We start from the raw sequence: 18,932 nt of genomic DNA on the forward strand, positions 1-18,932 counted from the left end.
GCTCCTGCGGTACAGCCCCCCCCAAGACCGACCTTCTTCGGCCTCGGCCCCGAGGAAGCGACGGCTGGATTCTAGGTCCTCCTCGTCGGTACCGGGAAGCTCCGGTGACATGCTTCGTTTGAAAATGTCAAAGAAGCATCGACACCGGTCTCCTTCCCGTGTCGGTACCGAGAGCTCTGGGTCGCCGAGGGAGTCGGCACCCAGTAGGCATCGGCACCGGGAGGACCGGTCACCCTCTGTTCAGGAGGTGTCGATGCGCTCCACCTTGGACAGCCCGGAACAGCCTCCACGCCCGGAACGGACTCTGACTTCGACACCTGCATCGGCTTCCATGTCTTTCTCCACAGCCGCCCTGCACGAGAGTCTCCGGGCCGTTCTCCCAGAGATCCTGGGAGAGCTGTTGCGCCCTTCCCCTCTGGTAGCGGGGGTGCTTGCGCCACCGGTACCGTTGAGTGAGGCGCCGGCTGGCCCCTTGCCCGGGGTGAGGTCTCCGACATCGGTGCCGCTTGCGGTACCGACTGCGGTCGCCTCCCAGGAAGGCTCCCCGATGACGTCGGCAGAGGGAGCTTCGCCGGTGCGGGCGAGGGAGTCTACCTCTCAACGCTTACACCGTGGCCGTGTTTTCACGGAGTCGAGCCGGGCACGGCTTCAGACACAGGTTCATGAACTTATGTCTGATACCGATGGTGAGGCCTCGTGGGAGGAGGAGGAGGACACCAGATATTTCTCTGACGAGGAGTCTGATGGCCTTCCTTCTGATCCCACTCCCTCCCCTGAAAGGCAGCTTTCTCCTCCCGAGAGTCTGTCTTTTGCGGCCTTTGTCCGGGAGATGTCTATGGCCATCCCCTTCCTGGTGGTTGTGGAGGACGAGCCCAGGGCTGAAATGTTTGAGCTCCTGGACTATCCTTCTCCACCTAAGGAAGCGTCCACAGTACCCATGCATCATGTCCTAAAAAAGACATTGCTGGCGAACTGGACCAAGCCTCTAAGTAATCCCCACATTCCCAAGAAGATCGAGTCCCAGTACCGGATCCATGGGGACCCAGAACTGATGCGCACTCAGTTGCCTCACGACTCTGGAGTTGTGGATTTGGCCCTAAAGAAGGCTAAGAGTTCTAGGGAGCATGCTTCGGCGCCCCCGGGCAAGGACTCTAGAACCTTAGACTCCTTTGGGAGGAAGGCCTACCATTCCTCTATGCTCGTGGCCAAAATTCAGTCTTACCAGCTCTACACGAGCATACACATGCGGAACAATGTGCGGCAGTTGGCGGGCTTGGTGGACAAGCTCCCTCCTGAGCAAGCCAAGCCATTTCAGGAGGTGGTCAGGCAGCTGAAGGCATGCAGAAAATTCCTGGCCAGAGGGATATATGATACCTTTGATGTTGCGTCCAGGGCCGCTGCTCAAGGTGTGGTGATGCGCAGACTCTCATGGCTGCGTGCCTCCGACCTGGAGAATAGGATCCAGCAGTGGATTGCGGACTCCCCTTGCCGTGCGGACAATATTTTTGGAGAGAAGGTCGAACAGGTGGTAGAGCAGCTCCACCAGCGGGATACCGCTTTCGACAAGTTCTCCCGCCGGCAGCCTTCAGCTTCTACCTCCACAGGTAGACGGTTTTATGGGGGAAGGAAGACTGTTCCCTACTCTTCTGGTAAGCGTAGGTACAATCCTCCTCAACAGCCTGCGGCCCAGGCTAAGCCCCAGCGCGCGCGCTCTCGTCAGCAGCGTGCGCCTCAGCAAGGCCCCGCGGCTCCCCAGCAAAAGCAAGGGACGAGCTTTTGACTGGCTCCAGCAGAGCATAGCCGACATCAACGTGTCAGTGCCGGGCGATCTGCCGGTCGGAGGGAGGTTAAAAGTTTTTCACCAAAGGTGGCCTCTCATAACCTCCGATCAGTGGGTTCTTCAAATTGTCCGGCAAGGATACACCCTCAATTTGGCCTCCAAACCTCCAAATTGCCCACCGGGAGCTCAGTCTTACAGCTTCCAGCACAAGCAGGTACTTGCAGAGGAACTCTCCGCCCTTCTCAGCGCCAATGCAGTCGAGCCCGTGCCATCCGGGCAAGAAGGGCTGGGATTCTATTCCAGGTACTTCCTTGTGGAAAAGAAAACAGGGGGGATGCGTCCCATCCTAGACCTAAGGGCCCTGAACAAATATCTGGTCAAGGAAAAGTTCAGAATGCTTTCCCTGGGCACCCTTCTCCCCATGATTCAGGAAAACGTTTGGCTATGCTCTCTGGACTTGAAGGATGCCTACACGCACATCCCGATACTGCCACCTCACAGGCAGTATCTGTGATTTCAGCTGGGCACACGTCACTTCCAGTACTGTGTGCTACCCTTTGGGCTCGCCTCTGCGCCCAGAGTGTTCACGAAGTGCCTGGCTGTCGTAGCAGCGGCGCTTCGCAGACTGGGAGTGCATGTGTTCCCTTATCTCGACGATTGGCTGGTGAAGAACACATCCGAGGCAGGAGCTCTACAGTCCATGCAGATGACTATTCGCCTCCTGGAGCTACTGGGGTTTGTGATAAATTATCCAAAGTCCCACCTTCTCCCAGTGCAGAGACTAGAATTCATAGGAGCTCTGCTGGATTAGCGGACGGCTCATGCCTATCTCCCAGAGACGAGAGCCAACAACTTGTTGTCCCTCGTCTCGCGGGTGCGAGCGTCCCAGCAGATCACAGCTCGGCAGATGTTGAGATTGCTGGGCCACATGGCCTCCACAGTTCATGTGACTCCCATGGCCCGCCTTCACATGCGATCTGCTCAATGGACCCTAGCTTCCCAGTGGTTTCAGGCTGCTGGGGATCTAGAAGACGTGATCCACCTGTCCACGAGTTTTCTCAAATCCCTGTATTGGTGGACGATTTGGTCCAATTTGACTCTGGGACGTCCTTTCCAAATTCCTCAGCCACAAAAAGTGCTGACAACGGATGCGTCTCTCCTGGGGTGGGGAGCTCATGTCGATGGGCTTCACACCCAAGGAAGCTGGTTCCTCCAGGAACGCGATCTGCAGATCAATCTCCTGGAGTTACGAGCGGTCTGGAACGCTCTGAAGGCTTTCAGGGATCGGCTGTCCCACCAAATTATCCAAATTCAGACAGACAACCAGGTTGCCATGTATTACATCAACAAGCAGGGGGGCACCGGATCTCGCCCCCCTGTGTCAGGAAGCTGTCAGCATGTGGCTCTGGACCCGCCGTCACGGCATGGTACTCCAAGCCACTTATCTGGCAGGCGTAAACAACAGTCTGGCCGACAGGTTGAGCAGGATTATGCAACCTCACGAGTGGTCGCTCAATTCCTGTGTAGTGTGACAGATCTTCCAGGTGTGGGGCACCCCCTTGGTAGAGCTCTTTGCATCTCGAGCCAACCACAAAGTCCCTCAGTTCTGTTCCAGGCTTCAGGCCCACGGCAGACTGGCATCGGATGCCTTCCTCCTGGACTGGGGGGAAGGTCTGCTGTATGCTTATCCTCCCATACCTCTGGTGGGGAAGACTTTGTTGAAACTCAAGCAAGACCGAGGCACCATGATTCTGATTGCTCCTTTTTGGCCGCGTCAGATCTGGTTCCCTCTTCTTCTGGAGTTGTCCTCTGAAGAACCGTGGAGATTGGAGTGTTTTCCGACCCTCATCACACAGGACGAAGGGGCGCTTCTGCATCCCAACCTCCAGTCTCTGGCTCTCACGGCCTGGATGTTGAGAGCGTAGACTTTGCCTCTTTGGGTCTGTCAGAGGGTGTCTCCCGCATCTTGCTTCCAGGAAAGATTCCACTAAGAGGAGTTACTTCTTTCTATGGAGGAGGTTTGCCGTCTGGTGTGACAGCAAGGCCCTAGATCCTCGCTCTTGTCCTACACAGACCCTGCTTGAATACCTTCTGCACTTGTCTGAGTCTGGTCTCAAGACCAACTCTGTAAGGGTTCACCTTAGCGCAATCAGTGCATACCATTACCGTGTGGAAGGTAAGCCGATCTCAGGACAGCCTTTAGTTGTTCGCTTCATGAGAGGTTTGCTTTTGTCAAAGCCCCCCGTCAAACCTCCTACAGTGTCATGGGATCTCAATGTCGTTCTCACCCAGCTGATGAAACCTCCTTTTGAGCCACTGAACTCCTGCCATCTGAAGTACTTGACCTGGAAGGTCATTTTCTTGGTGGCAGTTACTTCAGCTCGTAGAGTCAGTGAGCTTCAGGCCCTGGTAGCCCAGGCCCCTTACACCAGATTTCATCATAACAGAGTAGTCCTCCGCAATTACCCTAAGTTCTTGCCAAAGGTTGTGTCGGAGTTCCATCTGAACCAGTCAATTGTCTTGCCAACATTCTTTCCCTGTCCTCATTCCTGCCCTGCTGAACATCAGCTGCACACATTGGACTGCAAGAGAGCATTGGCCTTCTATCTGGAGCGGACACAGCCCAACAGACAGTCCGCCCAATTGTTTGTTTCTTTTGATCCCAACAGGAGGGGAGTGGCTGTGGGGAAACGCACCATATCCAATTGGCTAGCAGATTGCATTTCCTTCACTTACACCCAGGCTGGGCTGGCTCTTGAGGGTCATGTCACGGCTCATAATGTTAGAGCCATGGCAGCGTCGGTAGCCCACTTGAAGTCAGCCACTATTGAAGAGATTTGCAAAGCTGCGACGTGGTCATCTGTCCACACATTCACATCTCATTACTGCCTGCAGCAGGATACCCGACGCGACAGTCGGTTCGGGCAGTCAGTACTTCAGAATCTGTTCGGGGGTTAGAATCCAACTCCACCCCCCTAGGCCCATGTTTATTCTGTTCCAGGCTACACTCTCAGTTAGTTGGATAAGTTGTTAGGTCAATCTCAGTTATGTCCTCGCCGTTGCGAGGCCCAAATGACCGTTTGTTGTTTTGAGTGAGCCTGGGGGCTAGGGATACCCCATCAGTGAGAACAAGCAGCCTGCTTGTCCTCGGAGAAAGCGAATGCTACATACCTGTAGAAGGTATTCTCTGAGGACAGCAGGCTGATTGTTCTCACAACCCGCCCGCCTCCCCTTTGGAGTTGTGTCTTCCCTTGTCTTTGTCTTGCTACATATGGGACTGACGAACACGAGCCAGTTCGGGCGGGAAGACGGCCGCACATGCGTGGTGCGCATGGGCGCGCGAGGACTAGCAAAGGCCTTTGCTAGAGAAGTTCCGTTTGGAGGGGCTGCCGTGGACGTCACCCATCAGTGAGAACAATCAACCTGCTGTCCTCGGAGAATACCTTCTACAGGTATGTAGCATTCGCTTTATTCTTTGTCTGGGATGTTTAAGATATAGTTCTTCTGAGGATCTTACATTACTCAGATAATTACATGGTTATCGCAGGGAGGAGGGCTGGTGAAGAGAAACGGTGCCTCCTTTAATAACCCACCCTAGAGTTCAGAAAACCCAGTGTTTCTAATAATAGCCTGAATAATTATTAGAGACAGTATGGTATATGAAATGGGAAGGAATTGTTTCTAAGAAATTAAGCTTTTCTTTAAATAGCTAGAATTCACTATCTCATGATTAGAGCAATGAATCCCTGACTAACATTACAAACCTTTTTCTAACTAGAAGTAATGAATATTTTGAGGTGTTCAGTGCATTATACACCTCATTTGTGTTTGTGCACACAGATGAGGATGATGTAGTAACATAAATTAGCTGTAATAGCTGTAATTTGAAGATTCCATTTCTCAGTTGCATGGAGAGTTTGATCAGTGAGGAAAGTGTAAACCTGTTGTGTGTGTAAAACAGACAAAGCTTGCGCTGGTAGTAAATTTAGAGTTATTCGAGAGCAATCAAGTTAGTGATGTTAGGTAGTGAGAGAGATGGAAAAAATGAGTGAAATATAAAATTAAATATATAACCACTGATGATTTTAATGTAAATAGTACGAAAAGCATGGACAAAAACAAAAAGGAGATACTAACAAATACCCAAAATGGCTGTGGTTTGGCAAATTGCCTGCATTACTCAAGGATCAAATAGAGCATACATGCAATTTTTCAAAACATGGCCATGTTGGGTATTAGTATTTTTTTTGTGTGTGTGTGTTTATTCACTGTTTACTATTGTATTTAATATTCACATTAAAATTATTTTTTTAGTTCAGCACCAGACTATGATTCAAACTTAATCAATCCTTATGTCCCTTCCCTTGCCTACATTCTTTTCAAATGCATTGCTACAACTTCCTTCACCAACCTGTTTACACTTGGATATCACTTGTGAGATATCATTTGCTTATGCTGACCCAAAATTTTGGAACACCTTACCCATTGAGATAAGAACCAAAACCTCTTATGTCATATTTTTAAAAACATCTCAAAACATGGCTTTTCAACTCAAATATTTACATTTTATCACATTGGCTTCATTTTTCCCTTTTTCTCTGTCTTCCCTTTTCTCTTTTCTTTCTGCCGCCTTTTCTGCTTCTTTTGCTCTCTTGACCTGTTTAAAATATTGTTAACTGCTTTGCTGCAATTTGTGATCTGCTGTATATCAAGCCTCTGTAAATTTAATGAAGTCATAATTTTTAAATATAATTTAATAAATGATTACTTTTCATTTTTATGTTTTAGTATTGGAGATGTTATATTTCAACAAATCCAAGTACCAGAGTAGTACACGGTGGATTACAATACTGTACCTGAACATACCTTTTATCTTGAGCTACAACTGAAAAATCAAATGTGAACCAATTCAAATACATAAATAAAATTAAACATTCCAAAAATCCTATCTACAACTGAAAAAAATGTGAACCAAATTCAGATAAATATATATATGTATAACAAAAATAAAACATTCTAAAAATCCAAATCCTCTAATGAGCATTCTCATAGCCAGCTGTGCTATGGGAATGCACATTAGTACTTTACAATAGTTCATTATTACAACAGATTAAAAAGAATTGCATCCTATGCTATTTTGTGTGAATATATATGTATTTTTTTCAATTTTTACCAATCTTCTATATATTTATTTTTTTTTTGCTACTGCTCACACTGTTGAGTTCACTCCTTTTGCTGTTGGCTTGCCTTTTTTATTGCTTATTTTTAATAGGTAAGAACAGTTGATTTTTCTTTTAACTGTAATTTTCTTTAAAATAAAAATTAGTGAATTAACTTGGTGTATCCTCTTTCTCTTGCCGTAAGTGAAAAATGGAATGAGATGGGGAACAGGCCTTTTAAATAATGGAAGATGCGTTTCAGTTTTTACTCTTTTTGTTCTCTTATGTGTCTCCCCACCCCCACCCCCCAAGGCCAGCCCCGCTGTTACGAAATGCACAGTTATCAGAATCCAGAGCTCGGGAGTTGTACCTACAGGTGATCCAGGACATGAGGATGATGTACAAGGAGGCAAGGCTTGTGCATGCAGACCTCAGTGAGTTTAACATGCTGTAAGTCTTGATTATCTTCATTGTCCTGTTACTGATACCAGCCATAGTGGCCCCCTGGGAGACAAATGTCTGCCAGCTCAGGACCAGTGAAATGTAGATCATTTTTACCCAGCCCTGATCTCAGCTCTGCAAGTTGCTTTAATAGTAATAACATTTTCCAACATCTTGTTACATAGTATAATATTTAGGGACATGACAAGTTTCTTTTGGGACACTTAATTCTTCAGATATTTAGATCTTTAGGACATAAGTTGTTTTAATTTTTTTTTTTTTTAAGTGCAGCTTTAATTGCATTCCATGTGGCATATCAATAGAAATCAAACAAAATAAAACATGGAAAAGAAAATAAGATGATACCTTTTTTATTGGACATAACTTAATACATTTCTTGATTAGCTTTCGATGGTTGCCCTTCTTCGTCAGATCGGAAATAAGCAAATGTACTAGCTGACAGTGTATATAAGTGAAAACATTCAAGCATTACTATGACAGTCTGACAGGGTGGGTAGGAGGTATGCATGGGGACATCAAAGCATATCATTGATATTCTAACAGGATGGGTGTGGATGTGGCATATATGACTATGTGTACCAAGGCATTTAAATATGAATACACCCATGTTGCCTTTGACTGTTAGTCATTAGATTGCAGAAGCTATGTAATGTTGGGCCTGGCTGGAAGACTTCTGGGAAACATTGGATAATCCAGAAAGTAGTGCTGATGTTTCAGGATGGGCTCTGTTACCACCAAATTATAGCATAATGGGCTTCTGCATTCCTAAGGGTGGCATCTTTCAGATGAAATGTTCAGTGGTGGTCCTGTTTGCTTTGGGAATATTGGTGGCACATGTCATGGAAGGGATATAAGTTCCAGCATCAGCACTAAATTCCAAGACATGCTTCCCAACCTCTGAGCATCCAACATCATTTCTATGGAAAATTCACTTCCTGCGATTTCAGATCCCCTGTCTGATTGGGTTGATAGATCCTGAGTAGAAGGGAAGATGCTACAGTGATAAGACTACCGGTCAACCAGCAATGCTAAAAATGCACCTCAGAAAAAATGCTTCTCCAGTTAAGGGGCTGACAAGGGATTTCTGGCTGCCCAACGATGATTTCAGTGGGGAAGGGGAGGGCAGCTGTTTTTTTTGTAACTACATTTAAAGCAGTTTACATAGTTTATAGATGGTTAAGTGACTTGCCCAGAATCAGAAGGAGCTGCGGTGGAAATCAGACCCAGTTCCCCAGGATCAAAGTCCATTGCACTAACCACTAGGCTGCTCCTCCAGTGTAAGACTGCGTTGCTGCTGTTGCCACCACTGCCACCTCATTGACAGCAGCAGACCATGATGCTTTCTCTTGCAGGCTGAATTTTTCTTCCTTTAAGGGTTTTGTTAACTGGAATAGTGAGCATTTATTTTAGCAGCATTTAGTGATGAGGTGGATGATAGTTCTCTCCCTTCCAACAGATATCATGACAGCAAGGTTTACATAATTGATGTCTCACAGTCAGTGGAGCATGACCACCCACATGCCCTGGAATTCCTGAGGAAGGACTGCACCAATGTCAATGGTGAGGGAGAGAAATTTTGGGTGAAATTTTTTTTTTGTTTATTTTGTTTACACCATATTACACCAATAATGAGCATTAATTGGCACTATCTAGAATTTACATGCACAACTCGCTAAGTGTATTCAGTAACGAAGTGCGCAGAATGCAGAACTAACACGCGCTGGCAAAAGGTGTGGTTATGGGCAGGAAAATGGGTGTTTCATGGGTGTTCAGAAATTTACATGCGTAGTTATAGAATATGGCCCAGTGCACGTAAGTCTATGCGCCAGGGTTTATGCCAAATTTTCATTGGTGTAAATCAATACACACGACTTCCCTATGAGGAAAGGCTAAAGCGGCTAGGGCTCTTCAGGTTGGAGAAAAGGCGGCTGAGGGGAGATATGATAGAGGTCTATAAAATAATGAGTGAAGTTGAACGGGTAGATGTGAAGCGTCTGTTCACGCTTTCCAAAAATACTAGGGGGCATGCGATGAAGCTACAATGTAGTAAATTTAAAACGAATCAGAGAAAATGTTTTTTCACTCAATGTGTAATTGAACTCTGGAATTCGTTGCCAGAGAATGTGGTAAAGGCGGTTTAGCTTAGTGGAGTTTAAAAAAAGTGTGGACGGCTTCCTAAAGGAAAAGTCCATAGACCGTTATTAAATGGACTTGGGGAAAATCCACTATTTCTGGGATAAGCAGTATAAAATGTTTTGTACATTTTTGGGATCTTGCCGGGTATTTGTGACCTGTATTGGCCACTGTTGGAAACAGGATGCTGGGCTCGATGAACCTTTGGTCTTTCCCAGTATGGCAATACTTATGTACTTATCACACAATTAAGATCATATTCTTTTTTTTTTTAATAACTTTGTTTATTCAATTTAAATTTAAATGTCATACACAATTATATCGCTTTGAACAACAGAATATAATCCCAACTCTTCCCTGCTTTCTCTATCCTCCCCCCTCCCTGCTCTCACCATCCCTTCCCGTTGTTCCCCCCTCCCCCCTCCCTCCTTCACTCTTTCTTCATTCTCTTAGAGTTATTCTGATACTAGAGTCCCAATGTACGCTTTTGTTACATACAACAGTCCTTTTATATTCTTGGTATTGTTCACATTTGTGGTATCACCAATTGGGGTGCGTCTAACTCAATCCCTGCTTGAAGTCTCTATCCTCTGTAATTATCCCAGATTTTATGGAATTGAGTTATTTCTCCATTCTTAATCGCCGTCATCTTTGACATTTGGCACAGATAGTCCATTTTGTGAAGCTCCTTCACTGCCGGGGGAGCCATCTGCTGTTTCCAAGCTGAAGCTATTGCAATCTTACTTGCCACCAAGAACGTGGCGGCCAAGCGATGCAAGGGCACCGGTAATCCGGTGGGTCGAAAGTGCAATAGGCAATGTTCCACGTAGGCCCAGCAGTTCTCTCCAGTAGTTTTGTATTTTTGGGCATGTCCACCATATGTGCAGCATGTCTCCCCTTGTTGGGCAGCCTCTCCAGCATTGATTTGTCGTGTCTGAGAACATTTTGGCTAGTCTGTCTGGGGTATAGTACCATCGGTATAGCATCTTATATCCATTTTCTATAATGGCACTACTCACTGATGCTCTTAACAAATAACCCCATGCTCGTTCCCAGCTATGTATATCATACCTTCTACCTATATCCTGTTTCCATTTTTGTGTATACTTCAAAATTGGGGTTCTATGCGCTAAGAGGGCAGCGTATATTCTCGTTATACATCCCCTAGTGCTACTCCCTCCCATCGCTCGCTCCAGCTCTGATTCCTCAATCTGTAGCTCTACTTTTGCTTTTCGAAGTATGTAATCCCTAATTCTCGTGTAGTAGAATAAGTGTTGTGGCTGGAGATCGTATTCCTCTTGTATCTCATCATATGGGCGTATTGTCCCTTCTTCCCAAATTTGACCTAACCATTTCAATCCTCTCTGTTCCCAGTGTTTATATACTTTATCTCCTTCTTCCCATGTAAAGCCGGGTGCCCCCCTTATATGCATCTTGCAAAAGTATGTTCTATTGGGGCAAAGCTTCTGACGCACTGTGTTCCATGTCATGAGTGACATTTGTACTGCTATTGGGAGAAGTGCTCTAATCCGCGTTTTGGGTTGCCATAATAATATGGCAAGTTGGTGCATTCCTATCCATTGTTTTTCTATCTGAAGCCATGGCTTTATGTCATCATTAACCCATGCTACTAATAATCTTAGTTGTGCAGCTTGATAATATCGATAGAGATCTGGTAACCCCATTCCCCCTTTCCTTTTTGATTGATATAGCATTTCAGCTCTGACTCGTGGTGGCTTACGTTTCCATATGAATGCAAAGATTTTACGTTTTAATTGTCAAAAAAACTTACTAGGGATTGGCAATGGCAGCACCATGAAGTATAGTATAGTATCTTGGGCAGTAACATCATTTTTATCGCTTGTATCCGTCCTATCCATGATAGCTCCATCACTTCCCATCGATCTAATTCTTGGAATAGCTCTCGTACTTGGGAGGGCAAATTTGCCTCGAATAGATCATGCAAGTTGGGCGTCAGATTAATCCCTAGATAACATAATATGTGGGTTCTCCATCTAAATGGGTGCTGTTGTTATATAATATTGATTACTTCATTGGTTAGGTTCAATCCCATTATTTCTGATTTGGTCATATTTATTTTGAACCCTGCTATTCTCCCAAATTGCTGTAGACTTTGTGTGACCCCCTCCAAGGATCTCTGAGGATCCATCATTGTTAGAAGTATATCGTCTGCAAATAGCATTAGTTTGTGTATGTTTTTTTTTAAATTTATAGAAGTCTTTATTGAGCGTTAAGAACATAATACAGAACATTATTAACATGGCTCGTAACATCATATTCCAAGTGAGCCAAACACCAGTATGAATAGTTTCAAAGGGTACCTATAATGTCATTGGTCCCACCATAACCACAATATGTACTTCATGTTTTTATACCAATTTTTATTGCCCTCCCCTCCCTTCCCTCCTAAACTCCCCCCAACAAAACCCTACCTCCCCTCCCTCCCGTCTCAGACCAAACATCTACTATCCCGAACTTGCATTCAGAAAAGGCAGCCACACTTTCTCCCATTTGGGCAACATTCTTCTTTTCACAGCCGTCAATCTCTCCATCTCACACATATATCTGACTTTCGTGATCCAATCTGTCAACGGGGGAACCTTCATGGCCTTCCAGTGCCTTGCCAGGTTAGTCCAGGCGGCCTGCAGAGCTCCCCGCACCAGCAACCATTGACTCAACCTTAGTCCCGTAGGCCGCTTTCCTAGCACAAAGACCAGGGGATGCCACTGCACAGGCCTTCCTATCCATTTTTGGAGCCTAGACTGAACCCCCCTCCAGTACGCTTGTGCCTTACGGCAGGACCACCATATATGACCCATAGTTCCCACTTCATTAGTTTGTGTATGTTTTGTCCAATATGGATGCCCTGTATGTTACTGTTTGATCTTATTACTTGAGCTAGTGACTCTAGTGTGAGGGTGAATAGTAAGGGAGAGAGGGCACATCCTTGACGCATCCCCCTTCTCAAGGTAAAGGTCTCGGAGTGTTCCCCATTTATGAGCAGTGCCGCTAGTGGCTGGCTATACAGACGTCGTAGCCATGTTATAAAACTTCCTGTTATGCCCATCTTTTTCAGCACTGCGAACATATAGGGCCAGTGGACCCTATCAAACGCTTTCTCTGCGTCGAGGGATAAGACCAACGTTGGTTGTTGGTTGTTATTGACTTCCTGTATGAGGTGGATAGATCTTCTGATGTTGTCAAATGTTTGTCTACCCTCTATAAATCCCGTTTGATCATCCTGTACTAGCTACGGCATGAGATGTTGTAAGCGCTTAGCCAGAATCTTCGTGAATATTTTATAGTCTGTATCTAATAATGATATTGGGCGATATGAGCCGCATTGAGTTGGATCTTTCCCTGGTTTTAAAATTAGGGTAATATGTGCTAGCCTCCATGAGTGCGGTAATTCTTCTTGCTGTTCTATTGCATTTAAAACTCGCGTTAGTAGGGGGGCTAATACATTCCCAAAGCGCTTATAAAATCTATTCCTTGTCATCAAGCAGATGCAGCCATTAGAGATGGGTTGTGTCCATCAACCAGCAGAGGGAGATAGCACACTTTTTTCAGTGCCTCATACCAGCTTGCTCCACTGCCTCTCTTCAGTATTCTCTATCTCCCTTAGCAGAGTGGCTGCAGCTTCTTCGAACTCCATCTAAACTCTGCCTGGAGGTTGCTCCTGTGCTTTTGCCAGTTGTTAGCAGGGGTGTTGGAGGCTATAGCAGCTTCACTTTAAAGGCACATAGGTTCGCCCTTTCCTGCCTTACCCATACCTCCATGGATGTGGACATATTGCTTAGCTTTCCCTGTCCTTCCCCACCAACAGTGGATGCAGGCACATAGGTTCGCCCTTTCCCTGCCTTTCCCACTCACCTGAGCCTCCGGAGTTCTATTTACCTCTGCTTTCCTCACAGCATTAAAAAAAAAAAAAAAAGTTGCGCCGCGCTTTGGCACTTAGACGCTGGAACAGAGGTTTTTCCTTGCCTTTTTCTGTGGGACCGGAGCTGGGATACTCGGTCCAGTGAGGTAAGAGTGTTTTCTGACTCCGGGGTGGGCCCGCGATCGGGGCGATTTTGGTGCGAACCGCCATTTTGAATTTTACCGCCATTTTCGGCGATGCCTGTGGAGACAGTAAAGCGCTGTTCCAAGTGTGGCAAGTGCAGATCAGCAGCGGGGCTCTGTAAATTATACTGTACAGACGTTAGAGCCGGCCAGAGCATGGCGAGCGACGATTCTTCGCGTTCTGAGCTGGCAGCGGGTGCCATTTTGAATTTACCACATGGCGCGACCTCCGCTGAGATGGAGAGTCCTGAGCCCAGGGGGGAGGCCTCGGAGTGAGGCTGATATGGGAGCTACTAGCCCCGGCAGAGATCCGGGTGCCCAGGGTGAGTTTTTCTTCCCTGATTTTGTCTTATTAATGCATAAAGCATACATGCTTAAAAGAGCTCTCCCACAAAGCCCGGCACGGGCCTCTCCTAATGCCCCCCCCCCCCCCCCCCCCGGTGGATTCTAGCTTGGGTATGCCCTCTGAGGCGTTATTCCCTGATAATTGGCAGAATATGAAGCGCAGAAGGGCTCATTCCCCTTTAGAGAGTGCTGCACCTCCTTCCCCCCCCCCCCCCCCCCCCCCATGGTAAGGCTGCGAGGATTCGGAGGACTCTGGCAGGCCTTCATGGTCTGAGGAGCCAGAGTCTGGTGCAGAAGTGACTCAGGATCTGGATGATCCCTCCACGGTGAGGATTTTCCACCGTGATGAGCTACCAGCGCTTATTTCTGATGCCCTGCAGGCTCTCTCTATTGAGAACCCTGCCAGTGGCACAGCCTCCTCTGTGAATCCTAGGATGGCTAGTACCAAAATCCTGCTCGAGCCTTTCCTTTGCATGACTCCATCCAAGAGCTTATTTCGGCTCAATGGGCTGACCCCGAGGGACCTTTGAAAGTTTCCAGGGCTATGGGGCAATTATTCCCTCTGAGTGAGGAGCATATGGCTTGCTTTGCTATGCCTAAAGTGGATGCCCTAGTCACAGCTGTGACAAAGAGAACTACCCTCCATGTTGAAAGAGGTGTTGCCCTGAAGGATATTCAAGACCGTAGACTGGAATCAGCACTTAAACAGTCATTTGAAATTGCAGGTCTCACTATTTGGGCGTCTGCATGCAGTTGTTATGCTGCTAGAGCCTGCCTGGCTTGGTTGCAACAGGCAGTGGAACAGCCCGGTGATGGAGTGGAGCCCTTTTCAGATGTGGCTCCGCGGATGGAGTCGGCCTTGTCCTTTCTTGCTGATGCCCTTTATGATCTTGTCAGAGCTTCGGCTAAACACATGGCAGTAGCAGTGGCGGCTTGCCGTCTTCTTTGGCTACGGCATTGGGCGGCGGACATGGCCTCTAAGCAAAGGTTGGTGAAGTTGCCCTTTCAAGGCCTTTTCCTGTTTGGTGAGGAGTTGGAGAAAATTGTGAAGGGCCTGGGTGAGGCTAAACCCCAGCGCTTGCCCGAAGATAGGCCTTGGCCTTCCTCTAAGGGTGCGGCGGTCCACTCCTCTTACAGACCTCGCTTCTATGAAGCTCGAAGGTACCGCCCGGGGTGTTCTGCTGGGTTCACTTCTCGTGCCCGTTTTCAGCAGAGGAACTCCTTTCGCTCGGACAAACGTTCCACAGCCACTGGCTCAAGGCCTGGAGTTCAGAGGCGACCCTCTCAATGATGGTGCGCTGACCCTCTCCTCGAGTCCTGTCATCGGAGGACGTCTTTCCCTGTTTGCCGAGGAGTGGGCCAACATTTCCTCAGATCAGTGGGTCTTGGACCTGATTAGAGACGGTTACAGAATAGAATTTGACGCCCCTGTAAGAGACGTGTTTGTGGAGTCCTGATGCGGTTCTGCCGCCAAACGGGCGGCAGTAGAGGAGACTTTACAAGGTCTGATTCAGATAGGGGCCGTGTCCCCGGTACCTCCCGCCGAACACGGCTGCGGCCGCTACTCCATCTACTTTGTGGTGCCGCGAAAAGGAGGGTCTTTTCGCTCTATTCTGGACAAAAGAATTAAAAAAGTCCCTGAGAGTGCGGCATTTCCACATGGAAACCCTGCGCTCCGTCATTGCGGCGGTACAGCCAGGAGAGTTTCTCACGTCTCTGGACCTGAAAGAAGTTTACTTGCACACTCCAATTTGGCCCCCGCACCAGAAGTTTCTGAGGTTTGCGGTGATGGGAAAGCATTTCCAGTTCCGGGCCTTGCCTTTTGGCCTCGCCACAGCTCCCCGCACCTTTTCGAAGGTTATGGTGGTAGTAGCTGCCTTTCTAAGGCGAGAGGGTATTCGGATTCACCCGTACCTGGACGACTGGCTCATTTGAGCAAACTCTGCTGCAGAGAGTCAGCATGTAACAGCCAGAGTGGTCTCAGTACTTCAATCTCTGGGCTGGGTCGTCAATTTGGCCAAAAGTCACCTGACCCCCCTTGCAGTCTCTAGAATATTTGGGGGCCAGGTTTGACACAGCCTCGGGGTATGTGTACCTACCCGAGCAAAGGCGGTGCAAGCTTCAGAATCAGGTCCATCTGCTCCTGAGGATGCCCCGCCCGCGAGCTTGGGACATTGTCCAGCTGCTTGGATCGATAACGGCCACCATGGAACTGGCGAGAGCGCACCTGAGACCTCTACAGTATGCTCTACTCCAAAGATGGTCTCCAGTATCTCAGGATTAACAATGCAGACTCTCTTGGCTCCCTGCGGCCCGACTCAGCATGGAGAGGTGACTCTCAGACAGCATGCTGTGGCGAGGAATGCCGCTGGCGCTCCCCGATTGGTGCCTAGTGGTGACAGATGCCAGTCTGAAAGGCTGGGGCACACATTGCAAGGGGAAGCATGCCCAGGGTCTATGGACACCCGAGGAGTAGGAGTGGTCCATCAACCGCCTAGAGTTGAAAGCGGTGTTTCAGGCGCTTCTGGCCTTTCAAGTGACCCTGGAAGGATTGGCTGTCAGAGTGATGTCGGACAACACGACAGCAGTGGCCTACATAAATTGACAAGGCGGCACTCAGTGCAGAGCTCTAGCCGCGCAGGCGGAACAAATTTGCCACTGGGCCGAGCTGCATCTACAGTTTCTGTCGGCAGCTCACATTGCAGGTCAGAGCAACGTGCAAGCCGATTATCTAAGCAGGCATCAGATCGATCCAGCGGAGTGGGAACTTGCAGACGAAGTGTTCCTGCAGATATGTGCCAAGTGGGGCAATCCCGTGATGGATCTAATGGTGACAAGCTCCAATGCCAAAGTCCCGTGCTTCTTCAGCAGACGGAGAGATCCTCGCTCGGCGGGGTTGGATGCCTTGGCTCAACCCTGGCCTCCGGGCCTACTGTATGTGTTCCCTCCGTGGCCCTTGATAGGGCGAGTGCTCCTGCGGATTCGGCTGCATCCAGGAGAAGTGGTTCTCGTCGCCCCGGATTGGCCCAGGAGGCCTTGGTATGCGGACCTCCGACAGATGCTCTTAGAGGATCCCCTTCAGTTACCTCTGGTTCCCAACCTGTTGTCACAGGGTCCGGTGACCATGGAGGACACCGGCCGATTTGGTCTTATGGCCTGGCGATTGAGAGGCAGAGGCTAGTCCAATAAAGTAATTACCACTCTCCTGCAAGCCCGCAAGCGTTCCACTTCCGTGGCTTATGCCAGGATTTGGCGCCAGTTTGAAGTCTGGTGTGCTTCCAGAGAGATCACACCCCTGCGGGCTCCTGTCTCGCTGATTCTGGACTTTTTGCAGGATGGTGTACAAAAAGGCTTGGCCTATAATTCCCTGTGGGTGCAAGTGACAGCATTGGCCTCCCTGCGTGGCAAGGTTGAAGGCGTGTCTTTAGCTGCTCATCCGGATGTGGCACGGTTTCTTAGAGGGGTGCTTCGGCTCCGTCCTCCCTTGTGTGCACCTTGTCCAGCTTGGAACCTGGGGCTAGTGCTGAAGGCCCTTCAGGGTGCGCCCTTTGAACCGCTTCGGCGTGCTTCAGAGAAAGATTTGACACTGAAGGCCGTCTTGTTAGTGGCCATTACTTCGGCGAGACGGGTGTCAGAACTCCAGGCGCTGTCCTGTAGAGACCCTTTTCTGCAGTTTTCAGAGTCCGGGGTCACGGTTCGGACCGTGCCTTCCTTCTTGCCTAAGGTGGTTTCAGCATTTCACCTAAACCAACCTATTTTCTTGCCCTCCTTTGTCGAGGAGGAGTTTCCAGAATCTTTTGGGCAATTGCACCTGTTGGACGTGCGCAGGACTCTGCTGCAGTATCTGCGAGTTACTAACTCTTTCAGGACCTCTGATCATCTGTTTGTTTGCTATCAGGTCCTCGCAGAGGGTCTCCAGCGTCTAAAGCCACTATTGCCCGCTGGCTTAAAGAATCTATCTTTTCAGCTTATTTGCTTGCCGGCCGGCCTACTACTACTACTACTACTTAACATTTCTAGAGCGCTACTAGGGTTACGCAGCGCTGTACAATTTAACAAAGAGAGACAGTCCCTGCTCAAAGAGCTTACAATCTAATAGACAAGTGAACGGTCGGTCCGATAGGGGCAGTCAAATTGGGGCAGTCTGGATTCACTGAACGGTAAGGGTTAGGTGCCGAACGCAGCATTGAAGAGGTGGGCTTTAAGCAAAGACTTGAAGATGGGCAGGGAGGGGATGCCTTTAAGGCGCATTCCACTAGAGGAATTTCCTCTTCTTGGGCTGAAACTGGAGCACTCTCTCTTCAAGCGATTTGTAGTGCAGCAACATGGGCTTCTAAGCTCTCTTTTGCCCGACATTACAGGCTGGATGTGGCTGCCAGGAGGGACGCACATTTTGGAGCGCAAGTGCTGGCGCGTGGTGTGGCTTGTTCCCACTCTATCTAGGGATTGCTTTGATACATCCCATCTGTAATGGCTGCATCTGCTTGATGACAAGGAAGGGAAAATTAGGTTCTTACCATGATAATTTTCTTTCCTTTAGTCATAGCAGATGCAGCCATGATCCCTCCCTGTCTGATGCTATCTGCTGTAAATCTATTTCAGGTTCTGTTCGTGTTTCCTGGAGATTCCGTCCTTGGGAGAAAGTCGGAAAACAGTCTTCAGGATTCTTGTTCAATTAAAGGAGGATGACTTAATTCCCTCCAGTTTCATGTTTTGGAGGATGAGTTTATTCCCTCCGGGAGGATGATTTTATTCCCTCCAGTTATGTCTCAGTGGAGGATGAGTTTATGCCCTCCGGGAGGATGTTTCATTCCCTCCATTCTGAGTTAATGCCCTTTGTTGTAGGGCCATCGTTCGCTGTGAGGAAAGCTTATGTTATTCCTATTGCGGTTTGCCATACTGCTTTGGAAGCTTCAAATACTGAAGAGAGGCAGTGGAGCAAGCTGGTATGAGGCACTGAAAAAAGTGTG

At 48.2% G+C, this 18,932-nt stretch overlaps 1 protein-coding gene across 1 annotated transcript in view; it reads left to right on the top strand.

Annotated features, from left to right (window-relative positions):
• Window positions 1-18,932, top strand: part of LOC115475198 (serine/threonine-protein kinase RIO1-like) — a 160,172-nt gene that overhangs the window by 86,184 nt on the left and 55,056 nt on the right. Inside the window, exons 10-11 of the mRNA XM_030210943.1 lie at window positions 7,252-7,389; window positions 8,858-8,961. Coding sequence (XP_030066803.1) covers window positions 7,252-7,389; window positions 8,858-8,961 — 242 coding nt within the window. The remainder of the gene's footprint in view (window positions 1-7,251; window positions 7,390-8,857; window positions 8,962-18,932) is intronic.

This window comes from Microcaecilia unicolor, chromosome 1 (assembly GCF_901765095.1).
Source record: "Microcaecilia unicolor chromosome 1, aMicUni1.1, whole genome shotgun sequence".
NCBI lineage: Eukaryota > Metazoa > Chordata > Amphibia > Gymnophiona > Siphonopidae > Microcaecilia > Microcaecilia unicolor.